Source organism: Falco rusticolus, chromosome 20, assembly GCF_015220075.1.
Source record: "Falco rusticolus isolate bFalRus1 chromosome 20, bFalRus1.pri, whole genome shotgun sequence".
Taxonomy (NCBI): domain Eukaryota; kingdom Metazoa; phylum Chordata; class Aves; order Falconiformes; family Falconidae; genus Falco; species Falco rusticolus.
The window spans coordinates 453,685-475,627 of NC_051206.1; the positions used below are offsets into that span (position 1 = coordinate 453,685).

The 21,943-nt window shown below is 47.2% G+C and overlaps 1 protein-coding gene and 1 long non-coding RNA gene across 3 annotated transcripts; one reads left to right on the top strand and one right to left on the bottom strand.

Annotated features, from left to right (window-relative positions):
• Positions 1–14,242, bottom strand: ANXA4 (annexin A4). 2 transcript variants are annotated; one of them, XM_037371707.1, is made up of 13 exons: positions 13,359–14,242; positions 9,453–9,509; positions 8,418–8,493; positions 7,906–8,000; positions 7,518–7,631; positions 7,254–7,344; positions 6,082–6,161; positions 5,070–5,126; positions 3,317–3,410; positions 2,703–2,798; positions 2,190–2,248; positions 1,727–1,849; positions 1–1,425 (listed from the first exon to the last, which is right to left on the bottom strand). In XM_037371707.1, exons 2-13 carry the CDS (start codon positions 9,453–9,455, stop codon positions 1,366–1,368), a joined length of 948 nt encoding a protein of 315 aa, XP_037227604.1. In that variant the 5' UTR covers positions 9,456–9,509; positions 13,359–14,242; the 3' UTR covers positions 1–1,365. The 2 variants fall into 2 exon arrangements, with proteins under 2 accessions (XP_037227604.1, XP_037227603.1); XM_037371706.1 differs by lacking the exon at positions 13,359–14,242 and adding an exon at positions 12,845–13,209.
• Positions 6,169–21,823, top strand: LOC119140391. Its single transcript, XR_005101606.1, has 3 exons — positions 6,169–6,588; positions 11,661–11,666; positions 21,812–21,823. It is a non-coding gene; the product is annotated as an uncharacterized LOC119140391 (long non-coding RNA).
• The last annotated feature ends 120 nt before the right edge of the window (positions 21,824–21,943 follow it).

Here is a 21,943-nt window from a genome sequence, read left to right on the forward strand (position 1 = left end):
GTATGGAAAAGAATTGTTTATTCATTCCTAAAAAGTCAGCAACATAAAACGAGGCACTGAAACACAAAACCAAGCCTGAGTGCATCTGTTAGCCTGTTGTACTGGGTAAGACAATTTTTCTTTCACTGAGCAGAAGGTTTCAGTGGAACTGGAAAAAGCCCTGCATCCTCTCCCACCAAAACTAAGGAATGTGTCTTCAATTACAGCACAAAGCAAGAAAGAAAATTACTTGGTTTGAGGCCACAGAAGTATGTCCTATTCAAGCCAACAGTAGCCTAGTTTAGAAGAAAATGAGTGACAGAATTGGGTGTAGGCCATGCTGGTATTTGTGCTTCCAAATTTGAAACTCAGTCTGACGCCTTCAAAACAGGATTATATACCAACAGCTAAAAAAATTTAAAATTGCTAAGCCAAACAAGAACTGTATTTTTGTAGTGAAAACAACGCTCAGCTTAACAGGCAGGGGTGCGGGGCCTGGGGGAAAAGTCTCTTCCAGAGGTGGGTGTCCGAGTCAGGGACAGGCACAAAAATGGGACCTTCTAACGGGGGCGTTACATGGGCCCCAACCAGCCCACGTTGTGAGATCTGGTGAGGCACCCCAGGCTAAGGCATCACGTAGTGCTGATAACATGCATCTTTGGGGACAGGTCATTCCTGAAAAGGCACCGTTCTGGTGACATCACTTCATCCAGAGGAAGGGTCTGTAATGTAACCCTGATGATTTATACTCCCATGGGTCAAGGAAGACATACCAAGAATACGGGGCTGCTCTGTAATCAGGGCAGCAAGAGTTTTTTCTCATGTCACCAGTGACATCTTCACTATCTACAGATCTATAGGCAACATATACATAAAGAGCAGCAAGGCTGTTAATGCTCCACACTAACAGAGAGCAAGTTAAGCTCTAAACGTGCTTGTATTTTAGATGATTGATTTCTTTGGGTTTTAATTATCTTGCAAAAACTGAAGCAAGCCTGCATTCTGCGGTCTCCATGTACTGATGAGGTTAATTTTTCCCTGTGCAGCCTCTCACATTCTACATCCAAGTTTGCTTCAGTTGATAAGTTTTGCGGGTGAATGCAATGGCAAAGGGACAGCTCGCCAGGAAACAATCTAGCTTTTATGTATTTGGTTACGGCATTCTGTTTAAGATGGGATTTACTAGCCCAATTAGTAAACAAATGGGTGTTCCAAGCATAAAAGCGTATCAAAAGGGTCAACCGGAATGGCCGTTATCTAACCAGAGCATTAACTAACCCAAGTCAATACTCACAGCAAGTAATAAGGTATTTTGGAAAAATTAAAAAGAAAGAAATGGTTATGATCAGCTGCTTCCCATCACCCAGGCCGTGCACCAGGCATCCCTTAATCGTCCCCACCACAGAGTCTGAGCAGAACTTTTCTATAGTCCCCTGAGCAGTCTCCCTAGAGAGAAAAGCAAAAATGAACACAATTAGGTTTACAGCTCCATAGAGGCTGGGTTCTTTCCAGCACATGCAATTTGTTGTAGGGTTTGTATCCTCTTTGACAATTTAAGAACTAAGAACATTCAGGAATATTTTCATAAATATTTTCATAAATATTCCTGAATGTTCTTAGTACATTCAGCACATAAAGTCTCCTTCATTTCACCTCCTCTAAAATACCCAGTGGGTGTCAAGTGGAGACCTGTCTCTTTCAAGCTGCTTAGCAAATCCAGCTGCGTTTCTAACCCTGAAAAGCGTACCTTAATGAAGGAGTAGAGCGATTTCCCATACATGGTCAGGAATTCCCTTCTGATGTCCAGCATATCTATCTCAGCACGGGACACCATCACTCGGATCAACGTGTTGTCATCCGTTCCCAAGCCCTAAAGGAATAAACCAACTGTCTGCAACTACAGAGCACCAGCAACAGACACAAAGGTTTTATCACTTGGTCTTCTGTGGGATCTGTTCCTAATTAGAACATTTTTGCATTAATGGAGCTATCCACTAGCAGCTTGCTGCTGCATAAGCATGTTGCTCTGAGCTTCCCGAGGGAAGAGAGGTCCATATAGAAGCTCAGGCTTTTTTTTTTTTTTTTTTTTTCTTCCTCCCCCTGCCCCCCCCCCCCCAGTTAACAGCAGAGTTTCCCTTTATCTAATAATTGCTGTCATGCTACTGACTTGAGCATGGAAACCCAGCGATCTTGCACCAAAAGCTCTTTACCTTCATGGATTTATACAATCTTTCAGCAAAATATGCAGGTTTATTTCGCATGCACTTTACTGTAAGGGAGACAAGAACAAGAGAATTAAGGCCAATAAAAACTGAAGGAGAAAGTCTTCCAAACCTTTACAGCACTTTTTCAGGCAAGGTGTTTATTCTGTAAAGATGTAATTCCGGGCCAACAAACAGCAAGTACAATGCAGACATCCATAGTCAGTGACCTGCCATAAATTGATGTCTCCAAGCCCAGTGCTCAGTCATATTTTCTTTAAGGATTTAATACTTCCCGACAGCAAACGTCAGCTACCAAAGCATCACTTGGGGAAGCAAGCAATATCATAAAGTACAGAGCTTTCTCACCCAGTTGTATCTGCAAAGATTAAAACACTGTGGCTTGCAAAAAAGATATAGTATCTGCCTCCTGAAGCCATGTACACAGCCAGCCAGGGCAAGATACAATATCTCTAATTATTTAATTATGTTGTAGACAAAGTTTAAAAGCAGGGAACTCACCCACAGCTAACAAAGCATCTTCAAGGTCTCCTGACATCTCCGATTTAATGCTGTCTGTTATGTCCTTATTAGCAATCCCTCTGTAGGCATCGAAAACTAGGAGGAAGAGTTGGTGATAAAAAGAGCGAGTGAGATGCTTCAGGGCATACAGTGTGTAAACCACTGAGGATCACTTTGCAAGATCAAGCTCCTCATGCTCTGTATGAACATTGTACCATTATTGTGACATTGTAAGCTAAATTTGGGCTGTCCCACAGAAATAATTCATTTTAATTATCAACTGTCTTGCTAATTGGCCTACCACTGCTGCTAGCATTTTCAAGAACTGCTAGTTAATGATGGCAGTTTAAATGCTTAGCTCTGTCCCAATGGGAGTCACACTTCATTATCTCCAATTTACAGGCTGGAGCAAGTTGTACTGATGTTTTTCTCAGGTCCCTTTTTCGTCTCAGGAGGGAATGAAACGGTCTTAAAGAACTGAATGGGACTGGGCTGTAGGATACCTGCTGGCTTAGGAAGAGTTCACAATCAGTTAACGAACAAGTACAAAGCTCCTACAAAATTATTGTCCTCAAACAAGGAAAAAAAATCCAGGACACCGCAGAGGGTCCTACCTCGTAGCAGGTGGCATCTGTTCCGTGTACAGAGGATGGCCATAAATTGTACCTCATCTGTTCCCCATTTCTTCTCCCCAGCTTCATACAGGCACTTGAAGACATTATCAAGGGACAAGGTGAGGCTCATGGAGAAGAACAGGTGCATACAACATGAGATTTTTACTTCATAGAATCATTTAGGTGGAAAAGACATTTAAGATCATCAAGTCCAACTGTTAACCCAGGACTGCCAAGGCCACCACTAAACCATGTTCCCAAGTGCCACATCTACATGTCTTTTAAATACCTCCAGGGATGGTGACTCCACCATGTCCCTGGGCAGCCTGTTCCAGTGCTTGAAGACCCTATCCAGTACAGAAACTGTTCCTGATAGCAAATCTAAACGTCCTCTGGCACTTGAGGATTTTTCCTCTCATCCTATTACTTGCTGCTGGGGAGAAGAGTCTGACACCCACCTTGCTACAGCCTCCTTTCAGGTAATTGTAGACAGATATAATGTTCCCCCCTGCCCAGCTGCCTTCTCTCCAGGCTAAACACCCCCAGTTCCCTCAGCTGCCCCCCATCAGGCTGGTGATCCAGCCCCTTCCCCAGCCCCGCTGCCCATCTCTGGACACGCTCCAGCACCTCAATGTCCTCTTGAAGTGAAGGCCCAACTGAACACAGGATTCAAGGTGCGGCATCACCACTGCCAAGTACAGGAGGACGATCGATTGATTGCGGCCCTTGTGCTGCTGGCCACGCTGTTTCAGATACGAGCCAGGATGCTGTTGGCCCCCTTGGCCACCTGGGCACACTGCTGGCTCATGTTCAGCCGGCCGTCAGCCAGCACCCCCAGGTCCTTCCCCGCAGGCAGCTTCCCAGCCCCTCTGCCCCCAGCCTGTAGCGTTTCGTGGGGTTATTGTGACCCCAGTGCAGGGCCCAGCACTGAGCCCTGTTGAACCTCATCCAGCGGCCTCAGCCCATTGACCCAGCCGGCCCAGACCCCCCTGCAGAGCCCCCTGTCCTCAAACGGATCAATGCTCCCCTCAAGCTCAGTGTCATCTGCAAACTGACTGGGGGTGCACTCGATCCCCTCTTCCAGATTGTTGGTAAAAATATTAAACAGAGCTGGCCCCGGCCCTGAGCCCTGGGGAACACCACTCGCGAGCGGCCGCCAGTGGGATGTATCTCCATCCACCACCACGCTCTGGGCTTGGCTGTCCAGCCAGCTTTTAACCCAGAGAAGAGTGCGCCCACACAAGCCATGAGAATGCTGTGGGAGATGGTGTCAAAGGTTTTACTAAAGTCTAGGCAGACAACATCCACAGCCTTTCCCTCATACACTAGGCAGGTCACCTTATCATACAAGGAGATCCTTGGTGCCTAAGCACTGCTGGCCTGCTGCTTGTCTAGGTCACAGATATTTTACAACAAATACTAACAAAGCACAGAAGCTCTCAAGTGAAATGCCACCTCTCCCCCCACACACCCAGCCTGTCCAGAGACTTTTCCCCACGGCGGCGTTGCAAAGGAGGCTAGAACCATTATCTCCATTTCACCGGCTGAGTCAGAACAGTGAAGAGGCTTCTCTAAGGGTCAAACCTGAGAACAGAGCCCAGGTCTCCACCTAGGGTGCTGCTGTCTAGCACAGCTTCAGGCTTACTGTTCTACCTTGAAACAAAACAGATGAGGTCTAGAAAAAGTAAGGATTCACCACGCATTACAGGTACAAGAACAGACAATTCTTCCAAGGAAGGAAATTGCTACACACCTGGGCATCTTGTTGAGCAAGGGCATCATCCACATACATTCCCTCATCTCTGTTACCCTGCAGAGATACAAGGATGAAAAACTCCGTTCACCAGAGTGGAAGCAGTTCCTGCAAATTCCCCATTCAAAACGAGTTACTGGAGATGCACAATGGGATCCTTAAAATTGAATAGCAGCTTAAAAATGCAGCAAAATATGGCTCAGATGTAATTTGTGCTTCCTTTTGAAACTGATACAAGAATTACTTACTTTAAAAAATAAAGAGAGGGGGAAATGTAAATATAGTGAAAAACAAGAAAGAATTTGAAAAACAGAGGTTGTTAGTTAAATCCTTAGGAACAGTTAATAAAACACAGCCTTGGGAGAAGGCACAGACACCATAAATATGCTGGGACACAACAAGGTAAGCACAAGGAATCCCAAATCCTTAATGAGAGTAAACAGAAAATTACTGGAACTATGTGTCAACTATCCTAATTAGCATACTAAAAGATCCACCCTCGAGCAAAGAAAGCCCCCTACTAAAAATGCCCCCTCCCCACAGAACATGCCCCATGCAAAAAAAGTAAGCTGTACCTTTAAATGGAGATGAGGCTCGTAAGAACCAATGAAAATTAAGTGTGACTGAACTTAAATGTAAACAATTGTTCAAAGTGTATAAAAGGTTTTACTATGTGTTGAGGCGTGCTAGCTTTGTGGATTTACCACCCAGAACCCATCTCTGCACAGACATGCAATAAATAGCTCCATGTGGATTGGCTCTTGCCCAGCAGGTCAAGAACCCAGATCTGGGATAACAGGAGGAGCAGAAATCCCCTTTAACTGGACCATGTGAAAAAGACAACACGGCACTAACGCACACCCAGGGCCAGGCTCCTCTCCCTCTAGAAGCTGGGTGTGAAATGCAAAATAAGTGACCCAGAAGCCAGCCTGGAACACCTCATCACCGAAGTGAGAGGCACATTCATCAGCAACAGGAAGATTCACCCCCCTTTCCCTTAGCCTGGATTTACCGTCGAGAGGGACACGAGGACTCTTCGAAACATGGAAGATGTGTCAGAAACGATGTCCTCCTCCAGGGTACAGCCATATTCTAGCAAGGGCACACACATATGACATCTGTTAGTAACAGGTCCACCACCTGTTGTTTGTCCACGTTTGCCAGCCGTAAGCTAGGTAGGTATAGAACTGTGCTCAGGGCTCTGAACATCACAGAATCATTTAGGTGGGAAAGAAGCTTTAAGATCATCAAGTCCAACCATTAACCCAGCACTGCCAAGGCTACCACTAAATCATGTTCCCAAGTGCCACATCTACACGGCTTTTCAATACCTCCAGGGCTGGCGACTCCACCCTCTCCCTGGGCAGCCTGTTCAGTGCTTGACCACTCTTTTGGGGAAGAATTTTTTCTTATTATCTAAACCTCTCCTGGTGCAGTTGAGGCTGTTTCCTCTCATCCTATTGCTTGTTACTTAGGAGAAGAGACTGACTCCCACCTCGCTACAGCTTCCTTTCAGGGAGTTGTAAGAAACAAGAAGGTCCCCTCTGAGCCCCCTTTTCTCCAAGCTAAGCCCCCCAAGTTCCCCCAGCTGCTCCTCAGAGGACTTGCTCACCAGACTCTTCCCCAGCTCCGCTGCCCATCCCTGGACACGCTGCAGCACCTCAGTGACTTTCTTGTAGTGAGGGGCCCAAAACTGCACACAGGATTCAAGGTGCAGCCTCGTACAGTGCCAAGCACAGGGTGACAATCACTGCCCTAGCCCTGCTGGCCCTGTTGTTTCTCATACAAGCCAGGATGCTGTTGGCCTTCTTGGCTATCATCATAGCAGCCCAGCTATTGTATTTAGTGCTACAGGGCAAAATTAAGAAGCACAGCCAGTATAAAACTGGCAACAGATCCACACATGGACAGACACCCAACCGACAGGCAAAATCAACCCATCCAGTTTTATTTACAGCGATTCAATTTCTGGGTGAAATCTGAACTTTTGAGGCTGTTGGCAGCGCAGCTGCTGACACCTGTTTAACTCAGAGGTTCTCTTTGGACAAACGGCAATAGCTGTATGGGCTGATATGTCACATTTAAAGGCTAACAGACCCTTCTCTTTCCTCTTCACATGTTTGTGCATACACACAAGTGACTTTTCAAGCAGTATGATAACAGCTTGTACTTCGCACTACATACGCAGTTTGTAGTTCTCATTAATGCGCCGAATCTCTTCGTTTGTGCGAGAAGCTAGAATTTCAATCAGGCAGCCTTCATCTGTTCCTGCCCCCTAGGGAATTGCAAAGACAAGATCCAATGTTATTATGACAACTTTTTTGATGTGCAACTAGGATTATTTTAATTATATATGTTAATAATACTACATTAATAATAAAATATAATTATGCCATATCATACTAAATTGACCAGAACTTAAGCAACATAAAAGGAAGATTTCCAAACCTTCATAGCCCTCCTCAGTTCATGCACGTCGTACATGGTGGTAGGAGTCATCATACCAACGATCACCCTTTCAAAGTTCCCACTTAGCTCAGACTTCAAGTCATCAATCAAGTCCTAGAGGACAGAGATTGGAGAAAGGAGCTGGGAGAAGATACAGCCTTTGAGAACAGAAAGAACTTATTTACTACTTCACGCTTCAACCCTCCTTGGGTGAACAGTTGCTCTGAAGTGAACAAGACCAAAATAAACTTGGCCAGGGAAAGCCTGTGCTAACCTTACTGTAGTGGACACTAGGATGTTGCTCACATTTCACCCAAGTGACATAACCCCCAAAATGTCTTCATCTCCCAGTGAAAGCTACAGTCACTAATCTCTGAAGACCACTTACCCTGCCAATACTGCTTTTATAGGTGATCAGAACTTGCTGACGTTGGGAAATGTTTAGTTTGGTCAAGATCTCAATGATGGCATCTTCATCTGTGCCTGGAGAAAAACAATGGAAACCAGTCAAGCTGCTTGCACAAGAACCAGATGCGTGCTCTGGTCTTGTCCACAGTGTGCCATTAGCCATCTTCTGGTCCTTACACAACCTGGTTCTCAGCAGCACTCTGGGGACTAGATCAGCATACAGAAGTGTCTCAACCCAGCCAGCGGCACGGTGGTACCACAGTGTGAGACAAGGCAAGAGCCTGACTAAGGATGTTTTTGTAGCCAAGACTTGGATTTCCAGTTGGGTTCAAGTCTCAGCCTGATCAAGTCACTCAATTCCTTTCAGTGCCCTCCTGGGGCACTGGGGCAATGCAAATGGTCAGACTTCCCCTCTAACAAACCACCAGACAAAACATTCCCAGTGCTTGGAGGGAAAAAAGAGGGTTTAACAGTGGAGGCAGCCCAACTTACCAAATCCCTTCATAGCCTTCCTTAGTGCCTGTGCTTCTTGCTCAGCACTGAAGCTTGAGACCCCCTTGATTGTTGCCTAAACCCACAGGAGAGGAGTTGTGAAAGGCAGACTAAATGTGATACATACATACATGTGGTAAAGTTGAACTAAAGAAAAATATATTAGAACATTCAAAAGATGCAAACACAGTGACACAGCAAGTAAAGCCCACCCACCAAACACAACTGATGTTATACCAGGATTCCATCCTACCCTAAAGAGAAACAGTTTGTTCTAGAGGAACTTCCCAGCCACATAAGAAGTCAGCCACAGGGACACAACTAAAAGGAGAAAATATCTTCATATAGCTGCCCATGGAGTATCTTGTTCCCAGTTAACTAATGGCAAGCAGCCTGACATCTCCGTTCAGTCCAGCTGGGGCTTCTTCCTAGCAGTTTTCCATGTAAATTGTAGAAGCAGCTGTTCCCATCAAGCCCTATCCCTGACTTCTCTAAGAGCAGCCAAGGTCCATCCTTCTGTAAAATAACGCACCAGGAAGTGCTGTGTTTTGCTCAAAACAGTGATTCCCAAACAGGTTTCTCCTGCCTCCTGTCCAGCACCATTTCTGGGGGGCTGCACTGTCTCTTACAAAGCTCTCCATGTTCCCGTGAAAATCATTAGCAAAACGCTGCTTAGCTCTCCTGTAAGTTAGGCATTCTGAAACAGGCACAGTGATAACTACTGTATAGTTGGTTACCTTGCAGGTTGAACCTGGAAAGAATAATATGCCAGGAAGTTTATCTGGAGAAATTAATGTTCTTTAAACTAATATCTGCTCAGATTTTCCATTAACTCCCCAAATGGAAAAGCCCGTCTGTGTGGGTCATTCTCCTCTAGCATGAGGAACAAGAGAGAAGTGATAAGCTTACCCTCCATAAAGGGGCAGACAGTGACAGTGTTCTTCCTGCTGTGTCCTTATCTGAGCTACACTCCCCAGGGTTATCTGATCAGAGCAAAGCCTGGCACAGGATGGTAAAGAAAACACACACACTCACCATCGCTCTTGTATTTGGTCAATCTGTTATTGTCTACGTCTCCAGGCAGTTAGACAACTGTAATAAAAAACAGAGGAAGTGTTAGTTTTCCAGCAAATAATTAAAAGAATATACCTACCCTTGCCAGCAAAATGGAGCTGTTAACTTGAACAGCCCTACTGAATGTCCATGGCAGCATCCCTGAATTTCCAGTCCTGCTTTGTACTGAATGAACAAAGGCTGGCTTGCAGCAGCAGCGCAGGGCCAGGGCATCCACCCTGCCTGAAAGAGGGATGTGGTACATAAGCAGATGATTAGCACTAGTAATTTAAGAAATTTCTTTTCTATTGCTAGTGTGACAGCCTGGCTGAAGCCTTAAGAAGAAGCAGACAATGTTGCCCTGGGAGCAAAGAAAATAGACTTGATTCCCATGCCCTTCAAAACACATGGCTTTGACCTTGCCAGGTGGAAGACTGAGAGTGAATTAGGGTGAGGGTGCCTGCACAGTCCCAACAGCCTTCACAGATACCCCCTGGGAGGCAAAGGCAACATCAATGTCTAGATGAGCATGCAAAGGATAACCTTACTCAAGGACTGGGACAGGAGAATTATCTTCCTTTAATTAAAATCTGCTGTATCCAACATCTCTCCAGTTCGGTTCAATGCGTAATTCCTTGTAAGACTGTAGTTTTAACTGACTATTAAAGCCCTCACAAAAACCAACCAAACAAAAAAAAAACAAACCCAAAAAACTTACTTGTAATCTCCCCAGGGTTACTTTTCCTGTTCATAATTCTGTTTCCATGCATAGGGCCGATACATGAACGCACCCAAAGTATTTTCCCAAATCCCCGGTCAGTGACAGGATGTCAGGTACTAGGACAAGGTTCACCTCCCTGCAACTCCAGTCCCACACAGCATGAGCTGAGGTTCTCGTGTTAAAGCCCTTAAGCAGAAGGGTGATGCCAGTGGCTGACAACATCTCTCCTTAATCCTTCTCATGGTGCTTAATAGCTGCTATCAATGAGCCCAGACAGTTGTGCAAGAACAGGAGTGTCTTTGCTCATGCTTCACATGACTCTTACAAATCGGAGTACCATTGGAGGCTGCTGTTCAGGCAAGTTACTCTTAGCATGACATTTGCCACAGACGTGCTACGCACAGGCACTCCCAAGTGCTCTCCAGGTCATCTGTACATTATTACACTCTGGGCAGTCAGGCAACATATGGAAAATTATTAGTGTTGAGTTTGCTTTCTTTCGCTTGATTGTAGATTTCAGCGGTCAAAATTATGACCTAGACCTCAGAAAAGTCATCTTTTTACAGAAATATAAAGCCAGCTTTATTTGCTTTAGCCAGACATTAAATAACGGCTTTGAATTTCACAGATGTTTTTCTAATGCAGTTTTACCATCCAGTTGATTTGTACACAGGAGCAGGGATATTGCACAGGCTGGTTTTAGCAAGTTGATTAGAGGGCAAAAGAAAGGTCAATAAACAAGGAAAAGGAGGTGGGAGGCAGAAAAATTCTGAGTGCAAATGAGCTGGCAGAAAGAAACCAAAAACATGAGGAAAGGATGCACGTACTGGATTCAGGGCAAATGCTCCTGCAATATCAAATTACAACAGAAATGTCATCAAATATTGACTCTAAGATTCCAATTTCTTCATCCAGCTTAAATGTCACTGGGAATATAAAGAGTAGAGCACTGCAAAAGGCGGCGGTGCTAACCCCACTGCAAAGTCTGCAAATGCTGTTTTGTTCCCAGTGTATTTCTGTGTGCGGTGCCACAAGAGATGAGCCGCTGAAGTTACAGGTGGAAGAGCTCAGCGGGTCAATCAGGTTCTCCTGCAACAGTCCCTCCCTGCCCCTGGAACCCTTTTCCTCCCTTTCCCAGGTGAAGGCATCTCCACGAACTGCTCAGGCTGGGCCATTAGATGAGTTAAAACTCTCCTTTGCTAGTAGGGAGAGAAAGGAACTGCTCAGACAGATCTGCCAGTGCTTTGCAGCTTAGCATGGCTCTTGGCTTGCAGCTCAAATGGGGAAAAGCAGCTTCAGGACAGGAGCAGCTCCGTGCTTTGAAGAATTGAACTTCAAAGAGTCTGCTAGCAAGCTCTAAGGTGGCCTGGTTAATCCCTGACCTGATGTTTGCTTCATCCCAGAATAAAGGCCTGAGCTCGCTGGTACAGCAAACCTGACTTAGAACAGGCTCAAAAAACTGTGGCCAGGTGCGAGTGCAGGTGTACGAGGCATCTGTCCCATTATTCAAATTTTTTCCATGGATGACCTTTTCCTGGTAGGCTTTATCAGCTAATCAGACAGTTGTCAGTCCACATCAACGTCCTCTAACAGCTGAATCCAGAATAGACTTCAGTTTTCAGAAAACTGCTGAAACTGTCATATGTGCTGGCCAACCCAAACCTAGGCTTGCTCTGAATCAAGTTTTCCTGACTGTGCACAGAGAACGCACAGCTCCCGGCACACAAAGCTCCCAACAGCTTAACAGGATATAAACACAGGTTGGTTTGTTTTTTTCCCCCAAGTCATGGACATGTTGTCAGTCCTGCACCTGGGATCTGGAGTGGAAAACCACCGCTTTGCGACCCATCCCCTTGCAAGGCAAACACTGGACTTGCTTGACTAGTTCTTTTATTCGGCGCACGTTTACTCGAAGACAAACCCACACCCTATGCCTGCTCAGCTTCTCCATGGCTCTGTCACTGCCAGCTGTTGCCAGCTGTGCTGGATACAGCCTGCGCCCTCCACAGCCGGCTGTGCTTCAGGGAGGCTGGGTGCCCTGGCTCTGGGGCTCACGGCGAGGTGGCTGACTCTGATCCCAGCCCGATCTGCAGCTCAGGGAAGGATCTCCCTTCTGCTGGAGAGCCCCGAGCCAGCTGAAATATCCCAGCACCTCCCACACAGTGACCTTTTCCTGGCCACTGCCCTCAAAAGGAGTAAAAATATAATACCGAGTTAGCACAGTGCTGTACTCCTCACTTCGGCCTGTGCACCCACCTGGAGTCGCTCCACAAGCCCCCTGCCATGCGCTCCTTGCTCCAGCATCCAGCAGGGAGGTTGTGCCAGCTTGGGCACGGCAGAAATAGGAAGCAAAACCTGCGCTCCCTGTGCCTGGGAAGAGTCAGCCATCTTCCTCCTTCCCACAACCTGCCTCCCTGTCCTTCCTCAGCCCAGGCCTGCGCCCTCCAGGGCTGCCCCTACACCCTAAATGTCTTAGCATCGTGGCCTGACGCGGCATCTGCCCAGCCAAGGGCAGTCCCGCTCCCACACGGCCGGGCCACCAGCCGCTGCGGTCTGGCAAGCAGGGACGGCACTTGGCACCTTCCCAGGCGCCTCTAGCCATGCAACCCCTTCCCCATACCAAAGGGGACCCCCCAGCCGGTTTGGCACTCACCTGTCCCAAGTGGGTGCCTTGGCAGGGATGAGGAGAGCTTTGCTCAGCTTGTTCTGGATGGCAAAGTCCCCGCCCTGGAGCGGGAGGGACTCGTCAGCGCAAAACAGCTTTTCTGGCACGCCTGATGGGAAGGCAGTCGAGCCCTGCTCGCTCCTCTGCCCTTCCGTGAACAGTTGGTTGTAATCCGGAGCAGGGAGAGATCCCTCAGGGAGCCTCACGCACATTTAGGAAGTGCAGATTTGGGGTTACACAGAGGCCCTTGCAAGTAAAGGTGGCGGGGCAGGTTGGGGCGGCTTCCACGCTCCCCAGCATTGCCTGTAAAAATCTCCGGGAACAGAGGGGGGTCTCCTACGGCAGCCTGAGAGCACAGCCAGCCCGATGCCTGGCTTTATGCTGTCGTGTAAGGGCATACCCAAGGGGGGAGCGAGGGGGACGACGGCGGGGAGCACACAGGCAGCAACGGCCTTGAGCAAGTTCTGTTCATCCCCACAGACAACACGGGGGGAGATCTTACCTGTATTATGTCTCCTTTGCTCCCACAGCAACTCGCCAGGTCTTCAGCATTGTTTCCCCTTGTCTAAGAGCTTTGCATCGCTAACAGCCATGATTTCATTACGAGTGATTGCTTTAATAAAAGTTACTGCTTTTGCCTCAGTAAATGGCACCGCCCTCAAGTCAAAACACTTCAGGCAAAGGGACTTCAGTTTTTACCCTGATGTGACACTGCCAGGGTCAGCCTTTGACAAGATCGTGAGGCTCACAGAGGGGAATCAGCCTTGCAATAATACATATCTTCATTGTGTTTATCCTCAGGGACTCTGGCCTCCCCTGATGCCAAAAGTACAGTTATCGTAATGGGTAAATCAGCCCTCTCAGGTTCTTTTTTCCAGCTCATACGACAGTTATATCTCACCCCTGTGCCTCTTTGCACATGCTCTTTTGCTGGCAGAGACCTAATTTTAGCAGCAGGGATGAATGCAGGCTGTGCTGCAGTGAGCATGGCTGTGCAGCTGGCTTATTATAGCTCCCACTGCAGCTCAGTCTCCCAAAAACAAGCCCACAGGGGCCAGCTGGCCAGCACCTACTCACTCTCTGCTGACACGGGGGGACATTGAACAGGGAGTAACAGAAAAACAAGGTGCAAGCCACAAGCACTCTCCTTTCCCGTTGCAGAGTCTCTTCCCTTGCAGAATCTGGCCCTTTACCCCACTCAGGATTCAGTGTGGACTGGTACACACTACCAACAGTCACTAAGGAGAAACTCCTTCCTACATCTGTTAAAAGTTTCCATTCTCATCCCTTCCTCTCACGTCAGCTGCCTCCTGCTTTGGGCCCGTACCCGTGCATTTTAATCCGCCAGCAGAACTGCTGTGTTTCTTCATCTTACGTTGCCTGTGATTTTTTTAGCTTGCGCATTTTCCAAAGCTTCATTCTTCTGTTTGCTTTCCAGCCTCTTCAGCCCTGAGGACTGGATGGCTCTGATACTGCAGTCAACAGTATATGCAACAGTAATTATTTAAGACTGTAAGTTATGAATCTTCTTTGGATATTATTTACCCTTTAAATATTGCACCAATCCTGCCATTCATGATTTGCATAATTTAACCTTTTCTTGCCCCCTGGGAGAGGCTCCAAGTAGGGAGGAATACTTGGAGACGCAAAGTGTTTGCGTGGATGTTTTTAGCCATCCAGAATTAGTCATGCAAGCGTAGCCTCTTCAGAAGCCACATCCTGACCCAACACACAGCTGAGCTCCCCATAAGCTTGGCTGGTCATGGATGCTATCTCCGTAGCCATCCAGTTCAGACAATCATGATTATTTGAATATTGGAAAGGAAAAAAAGCCCACCAAAGTACAAAAGCTTCTGAACATGCTGAGAGTTAGCTGAGTTTCTCTGGAAGGTGGATGGAAGGACAAGGGGTTTAGGGCAATGGCTGCCTGAACGCTGTTGTACCTTGCTGCAGGAGCTGCTCCCTTCAGGAAGGCAAGGGGTTGTTGCTGTAGGAGAAATTTCTTATACAAGGTTGAAGAGGCAGAGCTTTGTCTCTCCAGGAGCTCTTTGTCTAGGGTCTGCTCAGCTTTCAGTATGTTGTCTTCATCTCTTAAATTATGGAAAGGCTATGGCTATCCTTAAATATCTCCAGCCTGAAGCAGTGTCTAACATAGCTTTGCTATCCTTACATCAAAAGAGGAACAGTAATGGACAAGGCCACAGTTCCCATCAGTGTCGTAGGTGACAAAGCACATTTGCTTTTCTTTTCACTGATATATCCTGGTTGTCTCTGATGATTTTAAACCCACTTGTTATAAAGTTCTCCAAAACCCCCGACTTCACTCGGTTGCATATCTGCTCTGTATTCCCGCTCCATCCTGCTGTTCTCCCATCTCTACAAAACACACAATAAAAATTAAAGGTCACAGAAAGACATGGCAGTGTGCATTAAGTGAACAGATTGAGCTCAAGCAGCCAGCCTGTTAGGAAGGAGGTATTTATTCCAGGTCCCACAACGAGAACAGAGCCAAACCTCTCAGAAAATGGCAGCATTTGTGTTTTTGCCCTAAGGACTTGGCCTTTTAAATTTGCACCTCAGAGAGCAGAGGAACCTAGTGCTGGAAGGGGAGATTTTCATTGTGGCCTTTGATTGGCAGGTATCTGCCTTTAGCTTCAGAGAACCAGCCTCACCTCATTCACCAAGGTCCATATCCTGGCACTAACAAAGTCATTAGCCAATCTGCCACAGATTGAAGTCGGGGCCAGAATCTGGGCCTTTGGGGATTATGCAGGTGTTTTCAGGAAGTTCATAAGGGAATGCTCATTTTCATACCGGAGTCTAGAAGTATAAATGCAGTTTGCATTTGGCAGCCCCTGAAAATGGGGTTATTCTACTGTTGCATGAGTGCTGCCGGAACGATGTTGCAATGCTGCAGCTCAGTTAAGACTACTGTCTCCATAGCAGCGAGTAGCCGAGGTTAGGGTGGAGGCTGAAAACCAGCGCTTGCTTTTCTAAAGCACTGATTTTCATGCGCTTGTAAGAGGGTAAAACATTTTCACATTCTGCATATTAATATCAGATTAATCACTAGATTAACTGCAGATATTAGGACTCGCTATGAAGACGTAGGGGTACTTCTGATGCTTAGAGCAAGGACGTCTCCTTACCTCCAGTTCAGCACTGTGTAAGATGAAATGTCCGCTTCCACATGTGTAGCCTTGGTGTAGAAACTGTTTTGGGGAAGCCCCTGGGAAGAGGCAGCCTGAAGCTTCTGTTCTACCATCTGAGCGAAGCCCTTTTAACACAGAGAGATGAAGAAAGGTGACAAACACATTCCCAGAAACGTGAGGTGGGAAGACGGAAGTATTCCAATTCACGTAAGAAAGAAAAGTGTTCTTAGCTCTTCATTACTTTACCATAACCATTAGAAACACTGTTTTTACGTGGTCAGTATTACCAGGGGAATGTGCAGCACTCCACCTCTTAGCAATCCAGGCTTTACAAAGCCGTGAGCGCAGCGTACCAGTACTGCTATGCAAGTCAAGGGCTCTCTGGCTAGGCTGGCTTGATGACATAAACATACATGTCACGTAAAGCCAAGAAGGAACAGGGGAGAGGAACGGATTTGAGAAAAATCCCTCTAACCTGAAGTGCCTTTAAAACAAGAGACCACTCAGATGTGGTGGTCTCCGTGCCATAGAAAATAAGCTATGAGGGGAGACAGCAATGAGTAGCTGCATGAAGGAGCCAGGAGTCAAACTCCCCATTTCAAGAGTGCTTCAATTCAAGATTTTTAAGACAGGGCTGCTTGCATATTCTGCAGGCAGGCACACAAGAGGAGATCCTGGATGCTCTTAGGATTTCTAAGTGACAGCTACAACAGCATCTCGGGTGCTACCGCACTCAGTGCTTTCCACGCTGCTGTTCTGCAGACACCATCTCAGATATACCCACCCACTCTGCCTTTCTCTTACAGAGAAACTTAAGGCTGCACTTGGCCGTGAGCCCACTGTACTGTTCTCTTTTATTAACTGCAGCTATAAGCAGCAAGGAAGGCAAACATTGCTGGGGCACGGGTGGTTAGACAGCTTCGTGTGCTGCCTGTGTCAACGAATGCCATCTGAAGGGGGGCTGGAGTCAGCAAGCACCTCTGCAGTGTGGTTGTGAAGATGGCTGGGCGCTTGTGAGGTGACCCCTTCACCTCCAAAAGATCCCCTTGCAGTCATACAAGTTGTCGCTTGCTCTTGATCCTAGTTGTGTTGTCCCACCTTACACTGTTCAAACTGAACTAGGGGAACACTGGTCTGCTTTAACATCCCCAGTACAGCTTAAGGCTGAGGCAGAAGACATGCAGAAGCCTTCACATGGCCTTGGTAAGCCATTCCCGTCACTTGTTGGGAAGACATCGCCCAATGTGGATGCAGCACAATCAGAATGACACTGCTTGTGGTGCTGCAGCCTATTTACATTAAGGACAAGAGATGGGCTAGACCACTATTATTGCATTTACATTACAGTTTATACAAATACAATTTTGTCTTGAACAAACTCACGCTATCAAGACTAATTGATGTCACCTAAGGCCCAGGCCTTAGGGCATTTGCCAGCTCCAGGGAGAGACGTTCAGTCAGGGAAACTCCTAATGCCCTGTGGAAGCTATATGTTATTTGTGGTACAGCCTAAACTCTCCTTCCCCAAAGCTGCAGGCTACGAACTGCTACACCATTGCTTCCAGCAGCCTTAAATGCATTATCAAACCTAAATTTCATTTAATGGGCTTAATGAATGTTTACTTTAATTAGCATACATTCTGAAGAGGAAATGAGTAGCTTTCACTTTTTTCTTCTTAATTAATATCTACCTCTGTTTAGCTTTATCTTACTTAGCTGCTGTGTAATTTGGCTATAACCCAGCTCTAGGGGATGAAAGCAGAGTTATGACTGCCCAGCTAAGAGTAATTTTTATGGCACACATGCATTCATTCCTTCATGGGAATATGATAGAAACTCACTGGTTGATGCAGGGCTTGGAGCAGGGAAAACGTCAGCATCTTAACACGATACATCTAGAGCTAAACACCAATGCGAGCAGGGCTGCTGCACAATAGAAAACAAGCTAAGGACGAGCCTGCACACGGGACCCAGCCCTCCCGTGCCTAAATACAGTCGGGGCAGTAAAGCAGCTTCATCAGGCACCCATGAGCACAAGGCAAAGCAGGGCAGCGAGCCTATCAGCCTACCCAGGAAACCAAGCTGGGAACGCTACGGAACAGCACTACTCACACCACCGGTCCAGAGCTCACCCAGCAAAGCCAAAAGACAGAGCCACAGCCAGGGCTGCCCTACAGCTGCCGAGAGAAAGAGTGAGACCTCTGGGCCTGTGCTTAAATGGAGGTCATGGTCGATGGGCAAAATGCGCCAGGTAGAGGCCCAGGTGAGACTGCTTGGAGCAACGAAAGCCTGAGGGCACCCTCAGGACCCTGCTGCTTGAAATGCAGCTACCGCCCTTTGCAGTGAGAACCCCAAACCTGCAAATTTCTCTTCATGTAACAACAACTGCTTTAAACAAGAGTGTGTATTTGTAGTGCCAAGTCACGATCCTTGGGATATGTGCCTCTTTTTGCCTTGGCGGTCAATCCTATTGATGTACGCAGTATTGGTCCAGGCTGTGCTAATATTGCATCAAACATGCATGAGCCTACAGATCTTAATCAGCTCAATTATTTTTATGTGTGCTTATTATATATATCTAGGCCATGGGTATTATTGCTGTTGATGGAGGATGTTGGTTTCTAGCTGCGGGAAGCATAGCTGCTGCTGTTGAGTATGTCTTAGAAGGGCAAAGAGAAACATGTAAGAGGTGGAAATTTATTTTTTAAACAGGTAAAATACAGGTGTGAGTTTGAAGGCTTTTTGATCCGTTGCAGAGCTCTGACCCTAGCCACATTACTAGCTACGTGATAGTACGCTTGAGAGTTGACCGTTTTCTTGGGAGTGGTAAGGTGATGGTTTTTCTGGTTGTACCAGTAGTGTTTTCAGGCCACTACTCTGTGCTTAAAATAAACCCTTGGATTCCAGAAAATCATGGGCAGAAAGAGAGATGGATAAAATCGTGGCTCTACTACCCTTCAGCTGGTGAGAAGCTCGACTGAGATTTTTGCACTAAACGTGTGCCGTTAAGGGAACATCCTTATCGAGATAAAAATAGCTGGATGAGAAGACTTAATATGCAATGAATACACGAGACCATGACCATTCCTTTCTTGCCCCAGGATAGCTGTGCATCCCCAGGCACGGAAAACCGTGCAGGCGCTTTTCTACCTCGCTGCCACCTCTCGAAATGTCCAGAAGAGGTCGGTGTGCCCTCGCTTTTAGGTTAATCGGATGAAACCTTTCCAAACGTATGTTTTTATTTAGAAAATGCTGAGCTGTCTGGAAAGTTTGATCAAGAGGGATGCAGCTGTATTAATGTGCTTCTTCCTGGGGATTTGGATGTATTTTCTTAGCGGTATAAGGGAACCAGGGATCAGGGAGACAATATGCAGGCAAACAGCTCTGCTGACCACATCACTGGGACTCAAATATTTTAAACCTAGCATCATGGGATTTTAACAGCTAAATCTTGGTGTTTAGAATTCATGGTATTAGTTAGATTGAGGTTTCTCTCTGCAATGGGACAAATTTGTGAGCAGCCTGGATTTGCTCCAGGCTAACAGCAGAGAAGGACTAGATCATGTCTCTGCTGGCAATCACTGATGAGCTTTTTCCCTTACAGCTTTCAGACTCGGTTCTCTCTGGTCCCTATGAAGGTCACTGGAACTGCAGCAGTGCAGCCGAGCCTTGTGCCTTCTGCAATAAAGAATATCAGCAGCATCTGCAACCGATGATAGGCTTCTGCTGTGCTTTTGGTCCCCAAAATGGTCACCGACAGTTTGCACGCCTGTGGCCAGAACATCAAGGCCCCATAGTTGTATGTGGGTCTGACACTTGTCTGCATTATGCCTCAGCACTCCCAGGTACCTTTAAAAAGAAAAAAAAAAAAGAGGGGAAAAAAAAAAAAAAGAGTACTTCTCAGTCCCTAGTTAGGATATTCAGCAGTGCATCTGCAAGCTCTCTGCACGGCGGTAGGCTTTATCTTCTTTAGTTGGAAATGAGTCATTTCCCTGTACTGTACTGAGATGCCCAATTTCCTTGGAAATTGTTCAGTTCTGCAGAGTCCCCAGAAATCACTTATTATTGGACTCTCTTTGTGCACGGGGTGTTTTACCTCAGTCTTAATAGATGTCTGGGGATCTTTCACAGGTTAGAGTAATTACAAAAAAATAATAATGAAGAAAGGATAGAAGCAACTGAGACTTTACCCAGTTCATATTTAATGTGAAAGGCAAGTGACTCTTCTGTGTTGGCCACTGGCAACTCATCATATAGCCCCAAACCACAGCTGAGCAGAGTTTAATGACATTTAAAGCCTGCTAAATGAAAAAGGACAGCTTTCACACTTGTGTTAGCTGGCTGGCTGAAATGATTGCAGTTTCAGCTGTGTGGACTTACAGTATCTCGTACAGGACACTTGGAAATGAGGTGCAGATACCCCACAGCACCCTATGAACTACAGGAGAGTGACAGTGGTCAAGGAAGACTTTGAGGTCTGTAGGGTGGGCTTGTAGACCCTTACCTACAGGAACTGTCAAGAACAAGGATGATGGAAGAGGTGAAGCATTAACCGTACTGAAGAGACATGGTGGCTCAGCAGATAAGCAACTGTACAGCGATGCACTTTTAGATCTGTGCATCCAACATGGTAAAAATATAATCACTGACAATTTTACTTGCCTGAGAGCCATGTGCATCTTGAAAGTCTTCAGATGCTGGGGGATGGCGGACACAAGAATTAGGTCTGTTTTCAACATGCTGATCCAGTCTTGTTGGCGTCGCTGGAAGCCCAAGCCCAATAGTGATGCAGGAAAAAGGGCTGTGCAAAGGGTAAACATTGTTGCCATCCCACAGTAACCGGGGCCTGCCCAGCCAGTCTGCTTGGGACAGGAGCTTGTCAGCAGGATGGCTGTAGTTATTACCATAATACAGGAAACAATAGTCATGGGGAAAACACGAGCACGCTCTAGTTTCCGCTCCTGCCCCAGTCAGAGGGGAAGAAGGAGAGCGGTGCTGTCACGGAGGCATTCCTCTGGCAGCCACATGCTCCTCAGGGCTTTGTATTCTGGGCTGCAAGCTGGGAAAACCAATTTTTCCCATTTTAATATTTCCCTCACCTGTTTGAAATCCCAGCTCCGGCCTTCCCGGTTAACTCAGAGAAAGGAGCTGGCTGCAGTGGATTCCATCAGCTGGAAAATTCCTGATTTCTGAGAAAAAAGGCTGAAAAGAACCCAAAGGATCTTTAAAAGAAATTCCACGAGATCTGAGCTAGACCAAACCTCTGAAGCCTGACCCAAAAGCTTTGGGAGCTTTGGAAGAGCGGTGTCACGGCATGTGAGCACCTCGCTGCACGATGCGTGAGGTACTGGCGCAGGGAGGAGGAGGAAGATGTAATGTAACAGTAAATCCAAGATGCAGCCATCGCAAACCCAACTGCCAGGTTTAAAGCCTCAGTGAGTTTTGCGGGCTGGGGATTACCTCATTTATTTTCAATTTTATTTGAGGCTCTTGAACCAGGCCGCTCGCAGGGCCTGCATGAAGACAAGCCGTGCACTTCAGGCCAAGCCCAAGATGTCACAGAAGGGCGCTTTTATTATTATGACACGAAAATGTCAAGTTTAAGCGCACTATTTCGAAATTAAACCCGAACGGCCGTCACCAGGCGCGGCGCCAGCGCGGGCCGCGGCTCCTCGCTGACAGGATTTCCGCGCCCATCCCTCCCGCTGAGGGGAAGGAACGGCCCCCGGGGTCCCCCCGCTGCCCCTGCGGCCCCGCAGGCCCCATCCCGCCGGCCGCGCCGCTGGGAAGCCTCTGCCCGGAGGGTCTCCCCTCACGGCCCCGCCGAAGCGGCGCCCCCCGCCCGCGCCCCCTCGCCCCGCGGCGGGGCCGCGCTGCATGCCGGGAGTTGTAGTCCCCGCCGCGCCGCCGCCGCGCCCGCTCGCTGCGCGGGAAC